At 38.5% G+C, this 25,765-nt stretch overlaps 1 protein-coding gene across 2 annotated transcripts; it reads left to right on the top strand.

Moving 5' to 3' along the window:
• ARL5A (ARF like GTPase 5A) lies at positions 1 to 24,012 on the top strand. Of its 2 annotated transcripts, XM_045203002.3 has the most exons (7): positions 1 to 350; positions 7,902 to 8,010; positions 8,740 to 8,800; positions 9,810 to 9,957; positions 13,620 to 13,703; positions 18,422 to 18,573; positions 21,750 to 24,012. In XM_045203002.3, the coding sequence occupies exons 4-7, from the start codon at positions 9,814 to 9,816 to the stop codon at positions 21,796 to 21,798; spliced, it is 429 nt and encodes a 142-aa protein (XP_045058937.1). In that variant the 5' UTR covers positions 1 to 350; positions 7,902 to 8,010; positions 8,740 to 8,800; positions 9,810 to 9,813; the 3' UTR covers positions 21,799 to 24,012. The 2 variants fall into 2 exon arrangements, with proteins under 2 accessions (XP_045058937.1, XP_024425354.1); XM_024569586.3 differs by lacking the exon at positions 7,902 to 8,010 and having other exon boundaries at positions 2 to 350.
• Positions 24,013 to 25,765: the final 1,753 nt, after the last annotated feature.

Raw genomic sequence — 25,765 nt, 5'->3', positions numbered from 1 at the left:
GCCGCCGCTGCAGCCGCCCAAGAGGAGCTGGGGGAGGACGGTGGCCTGCGAGGCTCGCCGCAGACAACGCGGCGGCGATGTCCGCGAGCCAGGCGGGTGCCGCGGCGGCAGCGGCGGGGCCTGGCGCGCAGCTGGGCGGCCTGGGGTTCGGCCTCCCTTCGGTTCCTAGGAAGCGCGCCGACGGCCAGCTCGGGAGCAGAGGCAGCGGAGGCGAAGGCTGCGGCGCCTCTCTCTCCTCCCCGTCCGCCTAAGCCGGGGGAGGCTTAGGCGACCGGGTGGCTGCAGGGGGGTCCGCTGCCCGAGAATGGGAATTCTCTTCACCAGGATATGGAGACTGTTCAATCACCAGGGTGAGGGGCTCGGGCCGCGGGCGTCGGGTGGGGGAGAGGGTCACCCCTGGCCGGGTGAGTCGGGGTCTCCAAATACTTCCGGAGCGTGGGCGGCGCGGACGCGCGCGGTCTGTGCGCGGGGTGCTGGCAGCTGGGGTGCGGGCCTGGGTTGTTCGATCCTACGCTCAGGTCGGGGATTGTTCCCGACCCGCAGCCCTTTGTGTTAGGGGACCTTCCCAAGAAATCCATTCCTGAAATACACCCATTGCTCCGATTTCGGTTGGGGGTGGGAAAAATTTCTTGTCTGACGTCCCTGAGTGGCACAGCCTAGCCTTTTAGTCCCTCTCCCTCCGGCAGTTGGGTTTGCACACCGTGAAGAAATGCTGGGTGCTCTGGGATGAAGGTTGTGGGTTATTACCCCAGCCGCACCACTGAGCGACCGAGGGTGGCAGAATGCGGAAAACAGAAGGAATCGCTCTTCGCTCGCCAATACACCTCGGGCTTATGAACTTTCCCTGCACCTCTACCCCCCACCCCCCCGCCCCTTTGGGAACACTTCTGCATCCTGGATCGTGATGGACCTCTTTGCCGTATTTATTTATATCTGTGTTTAAGGTTAAGCTTGAGGTCATTTTCCTCCTTGTGTCGCATGTTTAAGTAGAGTGGTGTTTTTTTGTTTGTTTTGGTTGGGTCAAGTGTTTCACGTAAAGCATTTGAAAACCGTGTGAAACATTTGTTAACCGTGGGTAACCAGCAAATTATCAAGTATAGAGTGTATTATTGTATAGGGATGCTTAAGTTCATCTAAACTCAAATATCGTCTTGAAATGCATATCAAGTGTATTAAAATTTGTTACAAAATGAGTGTATAAAACTAGGGAAAGGATACAATTTTAACAAAAAGCCTCCATAGTCATTAAGATACAAATAGTGGTGTACTTTGTTTCTTATTAACTCAAGTTGAGTGATCCACTATTCCTGCTGCCAATAGCTTAGTTTGCGTTTTTCTCTTGTGTAAGCTGGTAGTGGTGTCACATCCCAAAGTTTTCCAATACTTAATGAATGGTGGCATTTGTTACGTACAGCTACTGACCCCACCTCCTCCTCCATGATTCAGCGTCGCCTATATGAGACGGTGACAGGAAGGTAGCAGAACTTGAACTTGTGATCACTTGTGTTTCTGTTTCGAAAATAAAGATGATAGTGTAGATCACATGATACTCGATGGAAGAGCAATATTTCCAGCTGTTTTTCTGATGTGGGATTTTTCACAGAGCAGAGAAGACCGGTTCTAATCTGCACTGTCTCTGGCTAGCTGTTTCTGTTGGGAGAGATGGAGTCACTTCACCTCTCTGGGTCTAGGTGTTCTTACCTAGAACATCAGGGATTTGACTATGTGACTGTGGAGCCTACAAATCTTGAAAACCTGATCTCTAGGTGTCAAGTATTGAAACTTACATTGCCATAAAATTGGTGGTGCTTATTGTAGATAAGACCTATCCTAGTTTTAACATCCATAACTTTGTATTATTTAAAAAATGGAAGCTAAGCTTCAACTCTGCTATGAAATTTAGTTTGCTTGTCAATTGACTCTAGTACTGCAGTAAATTATATATCTCCACTTTCTATTTTGAGTCAATGATAAAATTATTTGTAGCTTAAGAATGAATTAGAGCTGTGCCAACAGCTGCTTGCCAATAGTAAAAAAATAAGGATATATGCATTGTTAGCACCCAAAACCTACTAATATAATATTCTTATTACCTGTATTTTGCAGTAATTTTTGTCTGGACATTTATTTCAGTGCTGGGAAATTAATAGAGAAATTAATGAAGTTGAGTTTTAGACATTAAGATGTCAATATTGTAAAAATGTGAATAAACTGTTTCTCTTCTGCTACATGATGTGGTTGTATTATCAGTAGGGTCACTTTTCGAAATACTATTAAATCTAACGTCAGATGCTTGTTGGTCTTTTTGGTTCTCTGTAAATTGGGTATATGTAAGTTATATGTATCTTGGATGCTTTATTTTACCTTCAGAAGGTGTAGAACACAATCCTGTATTCTTCTCACATACACTCTTGGAAGGGAGATTCCGGATTACAGAATTTGCTGTGCTGGTGGAACTTACTCTGTACCGTAGCTCTTTTTTCTGAAACCTCTTTAGAACAGCTTTCTCATGTTAAACTTAAGACAGGTCGAATGCACAGTGAAAACTAATTGTGTACTGCCCGCACTTGAGAAACCAGAGTTGGCATGTAGATAATAGATATTTAAATAAAATAGAGTACGAGCTTTGTTCTAGATGCTGTTGTATGCATCACTTTAAATAGAAAATTTCAACAGTCCTTTGAAGGAGTTACTCTTTTCCACTAAAAAGAGGAAACTGAGGTTCCAGTGGAGTGATTTTCCTGAGCCATGCAACTGGTAAATGCCAGACCAAGGCAAGTTAAAACACTGAAGAAATATGTTGCTGATACTTTCTTCTTCAAGAAAAGATTGGTATCATTTCTTTCTTCCCCACCCCACCCCGGTAACCATTTTAGAGTTACTAAACGATAAGTCTTTGGGATTATATTTTAGAATAGAAGGGCATGTGGTCAGTGGTTGGGTTGTTTATTAAATGAGTGTTTTTGAGCGCCTCTTTTGTGTCATGAGGTGGTGGGCATAAAGCAGGGAGAAAACAGGAAAACCCTCCTGCCTTTATGGAGCATTCATTCTTGTTTGGGGAGACAGAAAATAAGCTAGCTCCATCTCTATAGATAAAAGAATAGCAGTTAACATTTACTAATTTATGCAAGATTAGGTTATAAATGCCGAATGCAAATTAGGTGATTCAGTCTTAATTGATTTACTCTGCACAATAACCCTACTGAGGTAGGTCCTCTCACCATTTTATAAGGGCCAAGAAACAGTAGGTAACTTGTTTGCTTAAGGCACTACAATTAAAAGTGATAGACCTGGGATTTTACGTCTAGTGCCCGAGTTACTGCTCTCCAGAACAAAACAAGACCCAACAGACTTTCTGTGTATAAGAAGGGTTCACGTTAGATAAAAGGAAGAACTTTCTGGCACTGACGTGAACTATGAAAGAAGTTGTGAAATTTTTCCCGTTGATAACCTTGTATCACTTTCTGATTGGCTCTTAGAAGAGAGATAAGTAGTAAATGAGTTCCAGAGAAACTGCTCGGGCTTCCGGACCCTGGTGCTGGAAAGCCACCTCTGCTTTTTTTTTTTTTTTTTTTAATGTATTTCTTTTTATTGTGTGGGAGTTCAAACGTGCAGAACAGTACATATAGAGACTGAGTGGCCAAAGGGTGGGCTGTGCTAGTTACTAGACATTTTAGCTCCAATTTCACTCTTTGTGCATGCTCGGGTTATGGAGCTGGGTCCTTCACATACTTCTCTTTTGCCAGCTGACAGAACGTTGAGCTTTGTCCGACAGCATTGGAGGGACACTGCAGGAGGAAAGGGTTTTTCCTCCTGGTTTTAGTGTGCCCTCAGCAGGACCCGCCCTGCCCTTGCACGGTGAACCCCTTCTTCAGAGGCTGCTGCTTGCACTGCACAGCGGTCAGCCACAGCCAGCAGCTTCCCATTGGACCCACTTCAGTTGATTTCAGGGTGGACACGCTCCAGCAAAATACCTCCCAATGCACAGCTTTCCCCAGCACCCTAGAAAGGGAGGATTTTCAGCATGATCCACTGGCAAGTCTGCACAGCTGCTTCTCTGACATTCAGTGAGCCAGAGCCCGGCCCTCCAGCAAAGTCTGCATCTCAGTCCTGGGGAATTGGAGGAAGCTCTGTGTCAGCCCCAGGGGTAGTTAATGCTTCACGTATTTGTCATTCCTGTAATCTTCAGAGTTAGCTCTCATTAGCCAGTCCTTCAATACTCCAGTCCCTGTAATAGTTATTTTCTTTAAATTAAACTTTGCAAATTCCAATTGTGTGGTTTCTGATCTTGCCATGTATAGTTGCTTTTCATTCAGCAACTTCTAAGTACAAAAGATATGTTGGGTTTTCTCCCTGAATCTTCACTACCTTTCCTATAAATAGCAAGTTCATCTTCAAACTTTGTTTTTTATTGATGATACTTTTAGATTTGAAAATGGAATATCTAATACGTGGTCCGGCACAAATAATGCCCGTTTTTTATTACATAAAAATATTTTATTACCAAATCATAAGCATGTGATTCCGTAACATAACAATATCACACTCAAGCACAACATATGACACTTTAGGTGACATGTTCAAATTGCTGTCCATCTCGTGGGAGACATTCGTGTGCCCTCCCAGCCACACTCAATGGCGTTACTTCTGCCGGACCCTGTGCATAGTGACTTCGTCGGTTATCTCCCTTCTAATCTTTACATTTTCTAGATTTATTTATTCATGCATACTGTGAAGCGCATGCTTTATTCCAGACTCTGCAATGGCCTGAGAGAACTATAGTGAATGTGACAAAAGTGGACTTTTTGCTGTATGTGAGAATCAGTAGGGCTTAGTCATAGTTTGGATGAGAGGTGAGAATGAAGAATCAGGACGATGCTCAACTTACCTGCCTTAGTATTTGTGCCTCCAGGATGACATGATTTTCATTTGTTTGTTTTGCTAAATTTACTGATTGGTAGTTGGAAGGATGTATATTGACCCTTAGAAACCAGCAACAAATGGAACTGGTAGGCTGCCTGGGTGTATGAAAAGGAAATAAGTGAAACTGGAAGCATTTTCATGACCAAACAGTACTGATTAGGAAACTAAAGCTTAAATGACAACTCTAGACTCCATCCAAGGATTGTAACAGTGTAGAGTTGTTTGGCTTATATGAGTAGCTGTAAGAATGCTGTGGCACAGATATTCCAAAAGAAAAATCATACTGAGCAGTAAACTTGTAATAAATCACATGCAACAAAGAATTGGAATAGCCAAAAAATTTATTACATTTGCCCATAATAACATCTCTTAATATGCATATTGTTTTTTAGGTTCTGTAGAGTCTTTGTTTTAAAGTACATTATAATTTGGGGCTACAAATTTATGTTTGCATAAGATGCTGTTCCATCTTGGTATTTGGAATAGGCTGGGATGGTGAAAAAGCCTAAAGAAAGTAAAAAGAAAAGTTAATTTAGCCTTGGCTGGTATGGCTCAAGTGGTTGGAGTGTTGTCCCATAGGCAGAAAGGTCAGGGGTTTGATTCCCAGTCAGGGCACGTGCCTGGGTGGTAGGTTCAGTCCCCAGTTGGGGCATGTAGGAGAATGAACCCAATTGATTTGTGTCTCTCTGTCTCTCTCTGTCTCTCTCCATCCCTGCTCCTTTCTTCCTCTCTCTAAAAGCAATGAAAAAATGCCTTCTGGTGAGGGTTTTGGGGTTTTTTTTTAAGTCAATTTAGGCATACCTCATTTTATTGTGCTTCACAGATAACTGTTTTTTACAGATTAAAGGCTTTTGGCAACAACCTTGTGTTGAGCTATTGGTGCCATTTTTCCAACAGCATTTTCTCACTTTTTGTCTCGGTGTCACATTTTGGTGATTCTTGTAATATTTCAACATTTTTATTATATTTGTTATGTTGATCTATGATCAGTGATCTCTGATGTTACTATTGTAATTATTTTGGGGCACGACAAACAGTGCCCATTCATATAAGACAACAAACTCAATAAATGTTGTGTATGTTCTGACTGCTTCACCTAATGTCCATTTTCTCATCTCTGTCTCTCTCCTCTGACCTCGCTAGTCCCTGAGACAATAATATTGAAATTAGGCCAATTAATAACCTTACAATGGCCTCTAATGGTCAAGTGAAAGGAGGAGTTGCACGTCTCTCAGTTTAAATTAAAAGCTGGAAATGATTAAGCCTCTTGAGGAAGGCATGTCAAAAGCCAAGGTAGGCCAAAATCTAAGCCTCCTGCATCAGTTAGCCAAATTGTGAATACAAATGCAGAGTTCTTAGAAGAAATTAAAAGTGCTACTCCAATGAACATACGCATAAGAAAGTGAAACAGCTTCTGGCTGGTGTGGCTCTGTGGATTGAGCGCCAGCCAGCAAACGAAGGGGTCGCCGGTTCAATCCCCAGGCAGGGCACATGCCTGGGTTGTGGGCCAGGTCCCCAGTTGGGGGTGCTTGAGAGGCAACCACACATTGATGTTTCTCTCCCTCTCTCCCTTCCTCTCTATAAAAATAACTAAATAAAATTTAAAAGAAAAGAAAAGAAAGTGAAATAGCCTTATTGCTGATAGGGAGAAAGTTTCAGTGGTCTGGATATTTCAAATCACCCACAACATTCCCTGAAGCCAACTCAAAGCCCTAACTCCCTTGAATTCTATATGAAGGCTAAGAAGTGGGGAAGCTGTGGAAGAAAAGTTTGAAGCTAGCAGAGGTTAGTTCATGAGGTTTAAAGGAAGAAGCTGTTTCCATAACGTAATATAGTTCAAGGCGAAGCAGCAAGTACTAATGTTGACACTGTAGCAAGTTAGCCAGAAGATCTGGGTGAGTCAACTAATGAAGACAGCTGCACTAAACAGCAGATTTTCAATGCTGGTGAAGCAGCCTTACAATACAAAAGGCTGCCATCTAGGACTGAGTAGCTAGAGAGAAGTCAATGCCTGGCTTTAACATTTCAAAGGGCAGGGTGACTGGTTGGGCGCTAATGTAGCTGGTGACTTTCAGTTGAAGGCAGTGTTCGTTTACCATTGTAAAATTCTAGAGCCCTTAAGAATTTTGCTAAATCTGTTCTGCATCTTCCCAATAAACAACATGGTTTACTGAATATTTTAAGCCCACTGTTGAGACCTACTGCTTAGAAAAAAAGACTCCTTTCAAAATATTACTGCTCACAGACAGTGCACCTGGTCACCCAAGAGCTGTGGCGATGTGCGGTGAGATTGATGTTTTCGTGCCCGCTAACAAATGTCCTTCTGTGGCCCATGGGTCAAGGAGTAATTTCAAGTTTCAAGTCTTATATAAGAAGTACGTTTTGTAAGGTAACAGTTGTCATAGATTGTGATTTCTGCGGTGCATTTGGGCAAAGTAAGTTGAAAACTTTGGGAAAGGATTCGCCATTCTAGATGCCATTAAGAACATTTGTGGTTAATGGAAAGAGACCAAAATATCAACATTTACAGGAGTTTGGAAGAAGTTTATTCCAACCCTCATGGATGACTTTGAGGAGTTCAAGACTTCGGTGGAGGAAGTAACTGCAGGTGTGGTGGAAATAAGAAGAGAACTAGAATTAGCAGCGGAGCCTGAAGGTGTGCCTGAATTGCTGCGATCTCATGATAAAGCTTTAATGGATGAAGAGTTGCTTCTTATGGATGAGCAAAGAACGTGATTTCTTGAGATGGAATCTATTGGTAAAGATGCTGTGAAGAATATTGAAAGACAACAAGGGATTTAGAGTATTATATGAATGCAGGTGATAAGGTTGAGACAGGGTGTGAGGGAGTTGACTGTAATTTTGAAAGAAGTTCTGTGGGTAAAATGCTATCAAACAGCACCGTATACCACAAAGAAATTGTCCATGAAAGGAAGAGTCAATTGATAAGACAAACTTCATTGTTGTCTTATTTTAAGAAATTGCCACAGCCACCCCAGCCACCAGCAACCGCCACCCCGATCCTGCAGCAGCCACCAACATCAAGGCAAGCGAAAAGATTGCCACTCTCTGAAGGCCCAGATGATGGTTAGTATTTTTTAGCAATAAAGCGTTTTTTATTGTCCATTGTTTTTAAGGTCTAATTCTATCGTACACTTAATAGTCTACTATATAGTGTAAACATAACTTTTATATACACTGAGAAACCAAACGTTTGTGTGACTCACTTTATTGTAACACTCACTTTGTTGCAGTGGTCTGGAACTGAACGTGCAATATTTTGAGGTATGCCTATGTTGAAAAGTGTGAATAATCTAATGCTATTTTGGGGGAATAAACGCTTTTTACCATTGAGTTGGTACCTTTATCTTTGAGCCCATTCCACGATTATGTCTTAATTCAATAGTTTTCACTGTGACCTACATGTTTCTTAAAATTAGGAAGCTGTTAAAAACAGCCAACTGTCCTTTATTGCAAAAACACGTGAAAACTCAAACAGAGGCAAGTCTTGAGAAGGAGTGGGTAAAGTTGGTAATGAATGTGGCTTGTGCATACTGAGGCGAGATGAAGAGATTAAAGATCTCTGGATTCCGCACTGGAATGCCCTGAAAGAGATTTTAGGCTGATCCACAGAAGCAAAGGGAAGGTGAGACTGATGACGCACTTCTGCTGGTCTTGCCCGGATGCTCTTTTGCGTTCCAAGAAGGTTAAAGTGCCACTCACTGAGTTATACCATTGCTGGACAGAATGGATGAAATAGCATACTTAAAAGTACTGTTTTTAATTAACAACTTACTGATATTTTCTTTATTTCAGAGCACAAAGTCATCATTGTTGGACTGGATAATGCAGGGAAAACCACCATCCTTTACCAATTGTAAGTATTAACTTTTAAAACTATTTTATTGTTTGTAGTTACTTTTTCTGCCTCGGTGATATTTGATTAATGAAAGCAATAAAAAAATTATATGGAATCTAAGTTACTTTGTAAAAAGGCAGGTTGGCCATAAACAAGGAACCTAATTTAAGCAACTGTTTCCAGAGAGTTGACATTTGTATGACATTGAGTGTGTTGTTCAGTTGTTTTGCTTGTAGAAAGAGAAATACGTGTTTGTGTAGTTTTCTGGAATGAATATAGAATATTGCAGAGAGGCCACTACCTAGTTCCAGCTCCGTTTAAACCTTTAGCTCACTCTTACGAGCTACTGGAAAAGGAACTGGGGTGTAACATACATTGGGTTGGCCAAGAAGTATTTCTAGCTTTTTTCCGTACGATAGCTGTAGTAGTGCTTAGTTGTCTTTAACTTCATTTGAAACATTTTTCTTAGATTGTATTGTGACAGCTCTCATATCAGTATGCATTTACAAAAAAACTTATCAAAATTGATAAATTTTTGTGCAGCCATTTTAATATTGAAGATGGAAGAAAACACACCACATTTTCAGCATACTATGCTTTATTATTTCAAGAAAGGTAAAAATGCAGCTGAAATGAAAAAAAAAGGTTTTGTGCAGTGTATGGAGGAGGTGCTGTGACCGATTGAACGTGTCAAAAGTGATTTGCAAAGTTTCTAGGTACTACTGACGTTTTAACCAAATAATTCTTTGCTGTGGGGCTGTCTTATGCATTGGAAGATGTTTAGCAGCACTGCTGGCCTCTACCTACTAGAAGCCAAAAGCGGGAGAGAGCCGACATACTCAAAAGATCCAGATCATAAAGTTATTGGTGAAAATGAAAAATGTGTCTTTTATTTTATGGGAAAAATATAATGGACTTTTTGCCTAACCCAATAAAAGAAGGTTGGGCCGATTTATCCCTTGATTTTAAAATATTCGGACAATCAACTTCCTTGCTAAGTGTAATATATTCCAAACTTTTTTTTCAGTTCTATGAATGAAGTTGTACATACATCCCCGACAATAGGAAGCAACGTAGAGGAGATAGTGATTAATAATACACGGTTCCTGATGTGGGATATTGGTGGCCAAGAATCTCTCCGTTCTTCCTGGAACACTTACTATACTAACACAGAGGTAATTTTTCTTAATATACTAAAACTTCTATGAGAAGAATGCTTTAGAAACACTTTCTAGAGTTAATCTTTTTTAAATATCAGTGTGTTAATAGAAGTAGAGTTTAAACATAGTGGTATCTTTGATTCCGTTTTAGAATCATTGTTCTGTATATCCATTCTCATTGAACCTTTGCAGGGAGAATTGGTGATTGATTAGTCTGAGTGTGTATTGATCCCAGAAATTCTTTTAAGTAGTTGTTTGCATAATGAATTCTATCTCACAGTTTGTAATTTCATTTCTTTTTTACCATTTATTTTTGTGTAGAGGATGTTTCAATCCTGACCAAAATTTTACTATGTATTTTCTTTTATGCAGCATAATTGCACATTAAAGAATTTTTTTCTTTTGGTTATAAAGCAGTTTAGACAAAACCATGTTTTTATTTATAAATGCTATTTCCCAAGAGGAAATTTCAGAGCAAGGACATTTCAGGCCTTCATTGTGTAGACCTTGTAAATTGAAAGGCTGTGACAATTGTTTGATTTTTTTTGATATATTCATTGATTATGCTGTTACAGTTGTCCCATTTCCGCCCCTTCACTCAACTCCATCCTGCCCACCCCCTCCCTCCCACATTCCCCCCCTATAGTTCATGTCCATGGGTCATACTTATAAGTTCTTTGGCTTCTACATTTCCTACACTATTCTTACCCTCCCCCTGTCTATTTTCCACCTATCATCTATGCTACTTATTCTCTGTACCTTTCCCCCCCTCTCCCCCTCCCAATCCCCTATTGATAACCCTCCATGTGATCTCCATTTCTGTGGTTCTGTTTCTGTTCTAGTTGTTTGCTTAGTTTTCTTTTCTTTTGGTTTTAGGTGTGGTTGTTAATAACTGTGAGTTTGCTGTCATTTTTACTGTTCATATTTTTGATCTTCTTTTTCTTAGGTAACTCCCTTTAACATTTCATATAATAAGGGCTTGGTGCTGATGAACTCCTTGAACTTGACCATATCTGAGAAGCACTTTATCTTCCCTTCCATTCTAAATGATAGCTTTGCTGGATACAGTAATCTTGGATGTAGGTCCTTGCCTTTCATGACTTGGAATACTTCTTGCCAGTCCCTTCTTGCCTGTAAGGTCTCTTTGGAGAAATCAGCTGACAGTCTTATGGGAAGTCCTTTATAGGTAACTGTCTCCTTTTCTCTTGCTGCTTGTAAGATTCTCTCCTTCTGCTTAATCTTGGGTAATGTAATTATGATGTGCCTTGGTGTGTTCCTCCTTGGGTCCAGCTTCTTGGGGACTCTCTGAGCTTCTTGGACTTCCTGGAAGTCTATTTCCTTTGCCAGACTGGGGAAGTTCTCCTTCATTATTTGTTCAAATAAGTTTCCAATTTTTTGTTCTTCCTCTTCTCCATCTGGCACCCCTATAATTCGGATGTTGGGACATTTCAAGATGTCCTGGAGGTTCCTAAGCCTCTCCTCATTTTTCCGAATTCTTGTTTCTTCATTCTTTTCTGGTTGGATGTTTCTTTCTTCCTTCTGGTCCACACCATTGATTTGAGTCCCAGTTTCCTTCACATCACTATTGGTTCCCTGTACATTTTCCTTGTTTCTCTTGGCATAGGCTTCATTTTTTCATCTGGTTTTCGAACAAATTCAACCAATTCTGTGAGCGTCTTAATAACCAGTGTTTTGAACTGTGCATCCGATAGGTTGGCTATCTCTTCCTCGCTTAGTTGTATTTTTTCTGGAGCTCTGAAGTGTTCTGTCATTTGGGCCTTTTTTTTTTTTTTTTTTTTTTTTGTCTTGGCGCGTCTGTTACTTAAAGGGCAGGAGCCTTAGGTGTTCCCCGGAGGCGGAGTAACACTGGTGGCTGCGCTGTGACACTACGTGGGGGAGGGGCCGAGAGGGAGCAATGGCATCTGCTCTACTCTGGCAGATCTCAGTCACTCCCTCCGCTACCCACAATCAAACTGGGCCCCTCTGGTGCTGGTTCCCCAGTGGGTGGGCTTGTGCACACTCTAGGCCCCTGTGGGTCTCTCCAAGGACCTCTCCTGTGAGGCTGGGAGTCTCTCCTGCTGCCGCCCCAACCCCCACGGGTGTTTTCAATCAGAGGTTTGAGGCTTCATTTCCCCCGAGCTGGAGCCCTGGGTTGTGTGGTCTGCTTCGCTCCCCGCCCTTTGTCCGGTTTATCTGTGCGTGAGTGTGGGGCCGCAGGGTCTGCTAGTAGTCAGACTGCCTGCCCCATTTGTCCCACACTCCGCCAGTCTCAGTCCTGCCACGGCCACGTGAGTCCTCTCCGCCCTGGTGCCCGTCTCCGCCCCTCCTACCGGTCTGGATGTATGGTTCTTTTTTATCTACTTGGTGTCGGACTTCCCTTCTGTTCGATTTTCTGTCAGTTTTGGTTGTGCGAGGAGGCGCAGTGTGTCTACCTATGCCACCATCTTGGTTCTCTGTGACAATTGTTTTATACTGCTGATTATAAGTTAATAAAATTCCAAATTATGCAAAGATGAATATTGTCAGTAAGACACAATTAATGGCAACTAATGACCTGATCCCCTGAAACTCCATAACATAATTTGATCATGGTTTGGGGAGAAAGAAAGGTAGATATGGTTACCATTCCTAAATTTAATGCTGCAGGTATCAAATTCATGGCGACACTTTAAAAGTTAATAACTTTATTATATAAATACCTTGGAATAGAATGAGTCTCACAGTAATAAAGCCACGTATCAGTAAGATAGCAAGTGAGAGAAGAGGTGAAATAGTTGTTCTCTTGCCCATCTTCTTTATGGTTCATGAAATCTGAAGAATAGAAAAGACCTTGAAAATTACAGTGGTTTGTTTGGAAATGACAAACTAGTTCTAAAAAATAGGTAGTGCATGTGACAAATAGGCAGTCTGAGTTGACTTGGTTGTCACAAACGCCGTCATGAAGTGCACCTGCTCCTGTTCCCCTTGGTGGGCGTGCAGCTGAGATGGGGTGCAGCATGGCTCCGTGCTGGACGGCTCCCTTAAAAGTCTTCCTTACACTTTCTGATGCCAGGGGACTAGTCTTATCACCAACTCAGGGAAGAGCTGTGCTTGCCAGTAGCGGGTGCCGTTTATATAAAGAAGAGAAGGCAGCTTAGATACAGATTTATTCCTATAATTTGTTGATTCTTAAAAATTAACTGTCATGTTAACTGTACTCCTGTACCCATGCCCTTTTAGATATTAATAAATTGATATTAATAAATAATATTTATCTAGAAGTAACTCAAAATGTAGGACCACAGTGTGTTTTTCCTTACTGACTTAAGTGTAAATATAGAGGATTATCATTGGAAATGAGATTTTGTAGTCTCCCCGACAACCAGCAAGTCGTGATTGTAACTCATTTATTAGACTGATAGGGATATGATCTTGTTATGTATTGGTTAATATATTAGCAGGATGTTCTAATAGAATGTTAGCATGTATTCTCTTTTCTCCTGTTTTTCTCTGAAAATTTAGAAAATATATTGGAATTAGAAATTGATCATTCCTGTGGGCTTCATGATTTATATAGTAGGTGTCTCTGGTTTTCTAATAATACCATGCCATAAGGTACTAATTTATTGATAGTTCTCTATAAATTTTACAAATATCAAATTATATAATCACTAATGACATTTTTGTAATTATTTTAGTTTGTAATAGTTGTTGTGGACAGCACAGACAGAGAAAGGATTTCTGTAACTAGAGAAGAACTCTATAAAATGTTGGCGCATGAGGTAAGTAGGATTCTGGCAAAACATGTATTTGTGGGGTATTTCTATCATATTTCTTCTTTCTACTTTCTCATGAGGATAGATACTATTTCAAATTTTTTTTAAAAAGTATTTATCTGCTGGCCATGCCTGCTTTATAATTTGTCACTTTTAAAATTGGAATTGTATCTGGAAGCAGCAGAAAGATTGTGGAGTCATTTGTCAAATGTTAGTTCATGTATCTCAGATAAATTTGGTGTAGAGGTTTTCCTGAGCAAAAATACCTAAATAGGCTTTTTAAAAACATTTTGAATAGATTAATTTCACAAAGCATTATCATTGGGAATGAGATTTTAAAGTCTCAAGACGCACGGCAAGTGTTGATTGTAACTCAGTTATTAGGCTGACGTTTAACTATCGTCGCTCTTCCGTGCCTCTGATGCTGTCCTTTCACAAAACAAGCCTGTCTGACTGTCCTTTTCTTAGTCCCTGAGAAAGATTACTGGTAGCGTAATTTAAAAATTTAATCAACTGAATACTATAGTCAATAATGGGATTAGTAACTAACAAATTATATAATATTTACTACAGTGGCAATTGATTATATTTTTAATGCTTTTTATTGCAGAGGGAATAAACTCAATTATAGGTAGAAATAGAAAAATGAATATTTAGATGTATAGGATATAATTTTTATTTTAGGAGAATTTTAATAAAGCTTAAGAAAACTGAGGTGTCTTTGTAAGAAAGTTTTATATTTTAATATTGACTTGATGATTTACTTTTGAGATTCACATTAAGAATTTTGGTATGTTTCCAGCAACTGTTCGAAACTTCAGAAAGCTAGTGACGTGGTTATGTAAATTGAAGTTCCTATTATTTCTGTGGTGCTCGTGCCCACCAACGTGCACTTTCCCCTGTTTGGGGCTGGTTTTTAAGCCCCTTTGAGGTGGTGGTTAAAAAATGCATCTTGCCATTGTGCGTGCATTTAACAGGTTGCAGTTACAGTTTGGGAAACAAATAAGCTGTGAAAGAGGCACAAAACTAAGGACTTTTTTCATTTCCCCTTTGTCGTTTACAAAAATGCAACCGTTTTTCAGTTAATACCAAAGGGTTGTTTCGTGTTGTTCCATGAAGACTTTGGAAAAAGAAAACTAAGACACACACACACATACTTGTCTCAGCTATGTTTTTTACTCTGTTAACAGGTAGCCTCCCTATCTGATTCTTACTCTAATTGGCCAATACGCAGCAGGATCAGTATATAAAGTAGTAAGGGCTCAAAGATAGCCACTGAAATTTACTTGCCTGCGGCATTAACTTGGGCAGGTCAATAAAATGCATCTGTTATGGATGAGTACACTGAGGCCCAGACTTGAGCAGCTCTTTAAAAGCCAGGATTTGAATTAAAGCATTCTCATCTTGCAGGCTCTTCGATGGGAGTCAGGGAGAGGTGTACTGCAAATAGGGACGAGTGGGAAAGTGAAAGGAAACTGAATGAGGAGATGACCAGACAAGAAAGGAATTACAAATGAGGTTGGGAACTAGAGTAAGTCACAAAAAGGGGTGAAGAAAAGCCAAATAGAGTTCTGGAGGGGAACAAATGGATCAAAGAACAAGAATGTATTAATGAAAAGCAAACTTTGACATGGGGTTAGTCAGATGTTTTGTGCATACCGCAGTAACCAAGAAAATCTTATCGTCATCACTCATAATGATTCTCAAAAAGTACTATTAAATACAAAACTATAAAATGTTTTTAAATATTAGTGAAATCTTCATCCTAAATGAAGTGCCAATCTTTGAAGCTCATGAATGTTAAAATAATTCCAAATACAAAAGGACAGATGAAATTTTATTCAGAATGACTCAACTTCTAGGAATTATCTTCACAAATATAGCTTTGAGGAACAAATCGACAACTACATATGGCATACGAAGATGCTAAGTAAATATATCTTGCATGTGCTATAATTCATCTTCTTGACTAAATTAAAATATATTTTTAGACTCTTAAGACCAGAAATCTGTAATATGTAGCAGAGAGTTTTTTAAAGTGCTTAAAATGACTGGTGTACAGAAGATCACCACTGTTCCCCTTGAACTTTGACTTCTTGTTAAGTTGATGAACGGCCTTAATCCAATATAACTCTTTTTTTACTATTATCATGCATAATTGGTTCCGAGGTTATTTAATAAAAAGTAAAGGACTATTTTCTTTCCTCTCTTCCCAAATAGTTAAAAATAGGTTAAATATCTGTTGGTGGTTGTTTTTTTTTTTTTTTTGTCAAAAACACCAATAAAAATGTTTGAGCCTATGAGATCTAGAAAGATTATATTCAATGTGGGGGTGGGAGGATTGGAGACCTTTCAATAAAAAACTAGTTCTTATGCTTTTCAATTTGTAGTCAATTATTTAGTCTCTAAATAAGTCAGTCATTAAAAGTGAGAAATATAGATTATTTATAAATAAGATAGAATAAACTTAATGTTTCCCAACTTGTGCCAAGTATTTCTTTTGTCAAACTGTTGTTCTTTAAAGGTGCCAGCATTAACAATCCTGACCTATATAAAAGATTTCAGCAGCCACTAGCAAGAGATATCGAAACCTGGAAGATAGGAAGATAGGAATTAAATCCATGGAAAGTCCATCTACTCAGTGATTCCACCACGTATCAACTATTGATACTGTCCTATTTCCGTTAAGGATAAGAGAAAAAAATGCCTGTATCCTTGATGGTGAATACACACACACATACACACACACACACATACTAGGTACAGGCCATCCATTCAGATTTTTGCCTTTTATATAAACAGGTAAACTGAACTATAGGTAAAACAAATTGAATGTGAAATCTTAAAAGTTAACATACTAGAGCAGCGATTTTCAACCTTTTTCATCTCATGGCACACATAAAATAATTACTAAAATTGTGTAGCACACCAAAAAATATATTTTATGCCGATCTGACAGAAAAATACATAGGTATAATTTTGATTCATTCACACAAGATGGCTATTGTGTTGTCTATTGTCATTATTTTATTTGGCAATCTAAGGGAAAAGAGGTCAGTGTTCCTGACTAGATAGGTTTTGCATTTTAAAACTTCCTGCAGTACACCAGTGTGCCTCTTGCTGCATACAAGTTGAAAATTGGCTGTTCTAGAGTATTTTTTTCTGACCATGCTATTCAGGTCACGGTCATGAACCGCAGTACCACAGCTGCCATCCTGCAGAGGGCACTGTAACTAAAAGTCAGTCTCCATTGTCATAGGAAGCATTTTACCTAAGTCTTTTTACCATGTATACTGTTTGTTTACATCAAAAGGACCAATGAAGTCAATGAAACTTTCAACAAGAGTAAAATAATGTGGAGCAATGTCAGTTTGTACTTACTGAAGACTTTTCTGCTTTAAGCACATACACATGATTGAAACCAAAATATCCCACTAAAATCCCGTGATCTAAGAATGGACTTTACGGTGTCTTTGCATATATACCTATGTGCATTTTTATGAGGAAAAGATCTGTAACTTTCAGTAGATTGTTGGGGAAGTTCCTGACTGTAAAAATGGTTGGGAGAGGGGAGAGTGGAATGGAGTCAAAGGAGACTAAGAACCTTGGTCTGTGTCCTGAATAAAATGTACTAGTCATTTTGGGCTATGCACAAGTAATTCTTATTTTCAGGACAGTAAATGAACTAATATTTGTTGAACAGTCTTCAAAAGCCAGGTACAAACTGAGTGCTTTAAAGGTAATACTTCATTTATTTAAAGAACATCCCTAAGAGGTGGTGGTGGTCTCAGCATTTTGCAGATGAGAGGTGGAGGTTACAATGGGAAGCTCTTAGCTCACACGAAGTCCTATTATAGGCCTTGTATGATTTATTCATGCCTGAGGCTTAGTTTCCTCATCTGTAAAATGGGGATAGTAGAGCCTGCCTTACAGCAATCTTGTGAGGATTAAAGAGATTTTTATTTAGAAAAAGGTTACTCTGATTGGTAGCTTGCTCAGGTTGGATACTCTATAAATGTTGGTAATGAGGAACAAATTCAGAAAAGTTGAAGAACATGCCTTGGAATTAAAGAATAGAAGTGATAGAATTTACTCTCTAATTGGGAAATTCGGTAAGTTTCTTGTCAACCCAAGGTGGCCTTATCAAATATTCAAGTCTAAGAAATCTTCATGGTCAAAGATAGAGGAGCTAGGACGCAGAAGATGAGTAGGATTGGTTTAGGGTAGCACCACTCAGCTGAGAGTGAAGCCCTAAGGCTCTAAGGCGTGCCTTGTATATAGTGAGGTAGTGTATTGCCTGCGCACCCCGATGGTACTAGCTGTAGGTGCTGATAGCCATAGCCCAGGTACAGGTCACAGCAGAATTTTGAAGAACTTCTGAGTGTCGGCTGACGAGTAGTTCTCAGGAGTCATAGATGCCTAGTTTAGGGTTGGGGGGGACAGATAGTGACATATTTGAAGACATGACTGTTTGTTACATATTGCACTTAGGACCATAAATGAATATAGGACTATAAGAAATAGTGAATCCATAAAAGTATAGATTGATTTATTTAAAATGTGTTTAGTGTGAAGTTTGCCTTTCGTCAGTGCAAGAGCTGTGAGATGTTTTTATCAAGTAGTTGAGAAATTCTGAGTTAAAAGATTATAGAACATTCTATTCATAAAGTTGGAAAATCTCTGGAAAAATGCACTGGCCCTTACAGTTTTATTTGCTTTTGCAGGATCTAAGGAAAGCTGGATTGCTCATTTTCGCTAATAAACAGGATGTTAAAGAATGCATGACTGTAGCAGAAATCTCCCAGTTTCTGAAGCTGACTTCTATTAAAGATCACCAGTGGCATATCCAGGCATGCTGTGCTCTTACTGGCGAGGGGTAAGAAGTCTTCCTCATGGCTAACGTGTCTTTAGCTTAGAAATATGAATTTCTTCTTAACATTAAATGTTAAGGTTGCCATGTAGAGAATGTTATAAGGGAGAGATGTAAGACGTAGTCCATGTCTACAATGAGAGTTTTTAATTTGGTTCTGTGAAGAATAAGACACACAACATACACATAAACACACTGAACTAGCACGTGAGCACGTAGACAATAGTTGCTGTAGGAGCTCGGAGAAATTGGAGTGCCATGGAGAGCCAGAGAAGTCCGAAACAGCCCTTGATGGGGGCGGGACTCTCGCTGTAAGAAAGGAACCCACCGTGACTGAGCCTGTCCTGTGTCTTGAGGGTTTTCCTTATGGAGTGTCATGTGTTCCTAAGCATCATGTAGACCAATTGTATGTAATTCACACTTTATGCATAAGGACGTTGAAACAGAAGAGGATTCGTGTGTGAGACTACTTTGGATACACACACTTTGCCACTGGTGTTGTCAGGAGGGAGTTGTTGCACTTTAAAAAAAAAGTTAGAATTGGAGAGTGTGGCATGAGGATCCCTGGTTCTGGAAAGAAAGGTAGGTGCCTAAAGTAGAATTTCGCCCGAGTCTAATGCCCAGAGATGAAAGGATTTCAGGAAGGAAGTGGTTGTCAGCCTTGTTAAGCGTAAGATCAATGACCAGAACGCTGGAGAAAGTACTATCAGCAGAGGTGGGACAGAGGTTGAAATAGGGTAAAAATATTAAAGGCTAGGCAAGCTAAATAACGTTTTCATTGAAGTTTATTATCCAAATGTGGTATTTCTGTATGTATTTAAAAGCAGAGAAAAAAGAATTAAATTTGAGATGAAGGGTTCTAGAATTCTTAAATTTGAATTTGTGGTTCCTCGGGTGTTAGGAAAGGGCAGAAGCTTGGGGCACAGATACAGTTTGAATAACTTATTGATTCGCCTTTCACCATGGTTTTGAAAGGAAGAGAATTTTCCCATTTCAGCTAACTTCTCTGTTTATGTCCCAAGCTTCTGCCCTGTCCTAACACCAGCAGAATCTTACCCCCAAATTAAGACCTCTCTTTAGAACCTGTTATGTATGTACCTTTTAAAAACAAAAAAAAAATAATTAAATTGGAGATGAATCTTAGTGAAATAGAAAGCACTATTGCCTAATTACAGATGTTTGGAGAGCTTAATTAGAACCTCAAAAACCCAAATCTGTTCATTTAAAGAAAAAAAAATAGGTAATACCAATTGTCCACATATTCAAGTAAAAATGTTACATGTTTCTTTGTCAAATAGTTTTAATAGATGTCAAGATATATATACATATATATCTTTTTTTACATATCCATATATATATCTTTATATATCCATATATGTATCTTTAGATATATATCTTTATACACATTATTTATGAAAGGACTTTGGGCAAAAGCACTTATTGTAATACTAAATTTGACAACAGACACAAATCTAGGAGTGATACAATATTTAACTTACATACTTTGAGAAATTGTGTAGAAAATACATCATTAGTTAGAATGGATGTGAACTCTGGCAGTTTCATTTTTGAAAGAGATACCAATAGCTGTTGGTATCTTTTCAATTTCTGGTTATGTGGGCTTCCATCTGCAGCGGTCAGCAAGTGGAAGTGTTTGGTTTGGGAGGAGATGGTGCCTCCTGCAGTCTGGCCACCTCAGTCTAGATTCTTGGTCTGCATTTTTACTCTCTCCTCTGTCATTTGCTAACCTCCCTGTAAGCCCAGGTTTCCTCTAGTATGGGAAGGGTTCTAATCTCAGTATTTTGAAGAAATGTTAAGATAATGAATATTAAGTGCTTAGCACAGTATGGGCCAGTACCAAAAACAATCATTTATTTACCTCTGCCTTTTTTTAATAATTCTATATTTCGTATTGTTAGGCTCATACTTACACAAAAATCTGAGTTTTCATAGTTCCTTCTATCTGTAAAAGTGCCTCGTAGATAATATTTAATGCTTCATAAGTAAAACAAGATATCAAACTAAAGATATCAAATTTTTGTTTTGTTGCAATATAATATGTACAACTATTTCCCTCTTGCTAAACATTTATTTTCCTTTACCACAATGAACATCTCTTATATACTTTCCATTATGCTCAGGTACCCATTGTTCAGCAATAACTGATGTTAGCAATATGAGATTTTACTTCCTTTAAAAATTTTTAATATATACTTATAAGTTCTTTGGCTTCTACATTTCCTACACTATTCTTACCCTCCCCCTGTCTATTTCCCACCTATCATCTATGCTACTTATTCTCTGTACCTTCCCCCCCTCCCCCTCCCACTCCCCTATTGACAACCCTCCATGTGATCTCCATCTCTATGGTTCTATTCCTGTTCTAGTTGTTTGACTAGTTTGCTCTTGTTTTTGTTTTAGGTGTGGTCGTATGAGTATGACCCATGGACATGAACTATAGGGGGGGAATGTGGGAGGGAGAGGATGGGCAGGATGGAGTGGAGTGAGGGGGGTGGGAAATGGGACAACTGTAATAGCATAATCAATAAATATATTTAAAAAAATAAAATAAAAAAATTTTAATATAGATGTAGCAGACATATTATGTGTATACTTTAACAGGTCTTCTATATATTTAATATCGTGCCATTTTTATTTATTTAGATCATAAGCATTTTATCATATTATAAAATAGTCTTTGAAAGGAAGTTTCTAATATTTTACCACACAGACATTCCATAATTTGTTCAATTTTTCTCTATTTCTAGACATTTGAATTTTTTTCTTAATAAAAATGCTTTGATGAACAGTCTTACACATACATCGGCCTTTATGCCGTCTGTATTTTTAGGATGTATTTCTAGAAGTAGAAAGAGAGGTAGAGAGAATATTGATACTTTAAATGCTCTTGATGTGTATTGCTAAATGACTCGCCATGGGCATTCATATAATCGCTGAGCTTTTACGCGTCAGGCAGTGTTCTAGGCACCGGAGACAAAACAGGAAAAAGCCCAGGTGCGCTGTGTGCGAGGGTGTGGCTTCACCCCAGCACCTGCGATGTTGTTTACTGCTGGGTTTTACTCTTCGCTGTTGCGGTAAATGAAAAATGGTATCTTGTTTTAGTTGGCTGTTTATAGCTATTCAGGTGAGAATTTAATCAAGTTATTTTACCTTCTATATAGATTATGCCAAGGACTTGAGTGGATGATGTCACGACTTAAGATTAGATGATCCCTACTGACCTCTTCTCATAGACTTTGTATAAACGAAGTGCTGGACTTCACCTGAAAGCTGCAAAAATTAATGGTTCAGATATATTTATAGCAAACTGATTTAAACTTTTTCTATAAGAAGAAAAATTAAGACCACTTATTTGAAAATGAAGATGAAGTCTCACCTTCCAGTTGCTTTCTCATTAGTTTCCTCCAAAGCAAAGTCTTAAAGCTGTGATTGACATTTTCCTCACATAATGAATCCTCTCAGGACATGTGTAGCCTGTGGTAAGTGGGAAGGGAGAGGAAGACATTTTTAACTTTACGAGCTTTATTATCAGTATAACCCTTCTTAGTTGAATGTTCTCTTCTTGTTCCATTAAGTCAAAGTACAAATCAGCACCAATATTCAGTTTCCAATATTTTAAAATGTAATGTTACTTTTGAAAATTATTTTTGCATAATCTTGTGTCCATATTGTATATATACCTCAACTTCAAGTTAATGGTTTTGATTTATGTAGTAAGGAAAAGTGAATAACAAAAATTAATATTCTTAATTATAACAATGAGATGAGTACTGGCATTGGTTTAAGTGCCAGTCTATACTTCTCCCCTATGTACTGTGTCTTGTACTGACCAACCCCCCAAATCATTGAGCTGCTGTTTAAAAAAAAGAAAAAATGTTTGACATTGTGTACCTAATTTTTTCTTGTTGATCAAATTGCATACATGGAAATGTGTAATTCAGTGAGTGCTGTGTCTGTCAAATTCTTGGCTTAGTGTTACCAGTGGAACAATTGCACATCGAGCAGTTATACTGTTCCCTTTATTAGACCTTATGCCGTCTAAATGACCTAGTGAATTGTTAATCCATTAATCAATCATTCTTTGTGATTACAATTACCAGTTGATTTTTTTTCAGTGTTGAGAACTGTTGTGTGAAATGTCTACCCAGAGAAGTGTCACCTTACAAATATAATTAAATAATTTAGCTAGATTATTCTAAATTATATGACAGGCATTTGAAGTGAATTTGAAGTGAAAAGTAAAGCATATTTTCCAAACAACAAAGATAATTTATTAATTTGAAAAATATTTATTTAACTCTTGAAATACTTTGAGATTTTTCATTTCCGTTTTCTTTTATCTTCTTATACCACATGAATGTATTATTTGATAATTATAAAATACAAGTTTTTTAATGCCTTTAAGAATTTGGTTTAAAAATTGATCAACATAATGCATTATTTTTCCTAGGAATTAACTTGGCCAAAAATACCTTCTGTGTTCATGTAAGCTGTACATTTTTTCAATATCTGAAAGTCAGAGGTGTTTGCGTTGTGACGGTAAACAGACTCACCTAACTAAATGTATAAGACATATTCTTGGGTACTCGTTCCTTGAAAATCTGAGCACTAGCCCAAACTGGCATGTTTTAGAATATTCAGGAAAAAAATAATTACTTTCATTGTAATACCAGCCTGTTAGATTTCATGAAGATTTTAACGAACTATAGAAATGATCCCTGAAAGTATAGTCTTTAGATTTCATGAAGATTTTAATGAAGAATAAATAATGAGGTATATACTATAAGCACTGAAAAAACTTCGAAAGTTCCTTTCTATAAAATTAAAATACTCAATATCTAAGGCTAAGTTGGACATGGGAGATCAGTGTTCCACATTGGATGTTTTGTGTTATAGTATAATGGTCAAAATGCAAGTATAACATTTTATTTTTTTGTTAACTTTTATAAATGTAAATCCTAAATTACTAAGCTTTACTTGTTCATATAGTCTCATACTTTTTTCAAATCACTATAAGGAATTATTGTACATTAAAAACTCCCCTACAAACCAAAATGTATGTTGTAGGTATTGCAGTTTCATCGGAGAAAAATGTCTGTATAGTAGCCCAGCAAATCCACATCTTTTATACTTTTTATTTTTTTAATTTGAATAATCTCAGTTCAGTCTCTTGGATTGCTACCACATCAGCTCAGCAGTACACCAGCACATTCCCTTGTCCTCAGTGTGCTGGCTAAAATTCATTCTGATTGGGTGTCTAAAGCGTGCTACATTGTTGCCGTTGGTTTAGTGTAGTAGAGTATTGACGTGGCATCATGAGAAGGCATGAAATCTTATACCACATTTGCAACGCATTTTTTTTTTGTTATATTCCATTGTAGGCTAAACATCAAAAATGTGTTACCTATATACTTGTGCATAAAACCAAAATTACAATCGGGAAAATAATTTAAATTCATGTATGAAAATGCATCAAAATCATTTTAACCCTTCCAAATAAGATGGAGAACCTCATGAATAGTCATACTGGCCATTTATATGTAGCTTAAGTGGACTTAAGCAAAGGGCAATACTTCCAGTTTTTTAATATGCTACTTTTGGATGTAAACAAAACATCTTATTTTGGGTCAGGCTCAACTTTGAAAAGAACAAAGTTTCCTATCTCTGTACATGTGGCTGGATTTAAATATCCTGTGTTTGATACTAATTTTGAAAGTTGTATGACTTCTCTTGATATCTTGGTAAAAGTAACCATATGCTATAAGCATTTAAATATATTGAATTTTGTCATAATAACATTTATAAAATATATCTTACCCAGTATGTTGAGGAATCTTGTTTGAATTTTCAGTTCTTTCTATTTTCTTTGGCTCTCACGGTGGGCAAAGAATACAATGAAGGCAGGTAGCTCGGGGGAGAGGGGTGGTCGGTAGGGAATGATGACATTTTGCCTTAAGAATAAAAAAGTGCTTTAGCACTGCTGACTGGCATTTTCAATGCACGTCGTTACAGTCGTTTTTAGAAGTATGGCATGAGGCAGGAGAGTTTGTTTTCTGGCTTTAGGAAGTGCCTAGTGGGTGGTTACACGGAGATCACAGAGAAGGGCAGGGCACTTGAGGAAAGTCAGGTAGTCCCTGAAATGTTCTTTTCTTTTTCGTCGGAGTGTGTAGAATTGATGCCTAGAAATGGGATTCTGTTATCCCCTCTCTCAGAGGCACTTTACATTGACTGCTGTGACTTCAGCAACCACATGCAGTACAGGCAACCTCACATCTGTTTATATTAGTGTAAATAGAAGAGCTGTAGACAGTTTTCTAGTTTTCTCTGCAGGCATTTTTGGGAATATATCTGTAGTGTGTTCTACTTTGTATATAGGATAGCAGCACGTCCCAGTTTATCTGTGGACTTTGGGGTCATCGTCTCAGTTGCCCAGTTATATCTTGGCATCAGTCCATCTTTCAGGGTTGGATAGAGACCAAATTTGTTTGTATGACTCAACTTTGATCCCTCCCACTGTCTAAATATAATCTGGAACTTCTTGCCTCAGGATCAGCTTTCCCGTAGCTCAGCCATCCCTCAGCTGTACCTTTATTCACCAACAGGGAAGATAGGTTATCCCTGTCCTGGAGGTATGCTAAACTTTGCCTGCATCTACTGTTCCCCAAACCACTGGTTTCTGAGTAGGCGCTCTAGCTCTTTGTTGTCCTCCCAGCACTGGCTTGATTCGTTGATTGGTGCTTTGCTCATTAGAAAGTACTGTCCGAGTTGTTGAGTGCATCAAGGCTGGCTAGCTGTGTATACAACGTTCAGATGCCATAGAGTTCATTAAATTGTACTGTATTTAACATTCTAATGCCTCTTAATTTTAGCTTTGCATGCTGAAAAGTAGATTCAGAAAGATAAGAAAACTATCTAGAGTCTGTCAGCTCCTTGAGCTAAAAAAGTTAGATATGGAAAGGATTACCTTATATGAGTATTAATCTTCCCATCTCCCAACTTCCAAAACTTGGTTACATTTGGAGAGTACCAGTACAAGTGATCTCTGCTGGAGAAAGGTGGCAAACCACATTTACTTACAGTACTTAACCTGAAGACATCTTTACCCGCTTAAATCCATGGACCACATTCCATTTTTTCCTTGTGTTTACTTCAAGAAAAAAAGATAAACAAATAATGA

Source organism: Desmodus rotundus, chromosome 2, assembly GCF_022682495.2.
Source record: "Desmodus rotundus isolate HL8 chromosome 2, HLdesRot8A.1, whole genome shotgun sequence".
In the NCBI taxonomy this organism is placed as follows: Eukaryota; Metazoa; Chordata; class Mammalia; order Chiroptera; family Phyllostomidae; genus Desmodus; species Desmodus rotundus.
Note: the sequence above shows the minus strand (reverse complement) of the source record. Positions and strands in the feature narration are given on the sequence as shown.

What these genes read in the sequence shown, in the direction of transcription:
- ARL5A (XM_024569586.3), top strand. Translation starts at nt 305, where the DNA reads ATGGGAATTCTCTTCACCAGGATATGGAGACTGTTCAATCACCAGG. An exon ending in GAGACTGTTCAATCACCAGG is followed by an intron (nt 351 to 8,739) that starts GTGAGGGGCTCG and finishes TCTTTATTTCAG; the next exon opens with AGCACAAAGTCATCATTGTT. An exon ending in TGTGCTCTTACTGGCGAGGG is followed by an intron (nt 18,574 to 21,749) that starts GTAAGAAGTCTT and finishes CCTTCTATATAG; the next exon opens with ATTATGCCAAGGACTTGAGT.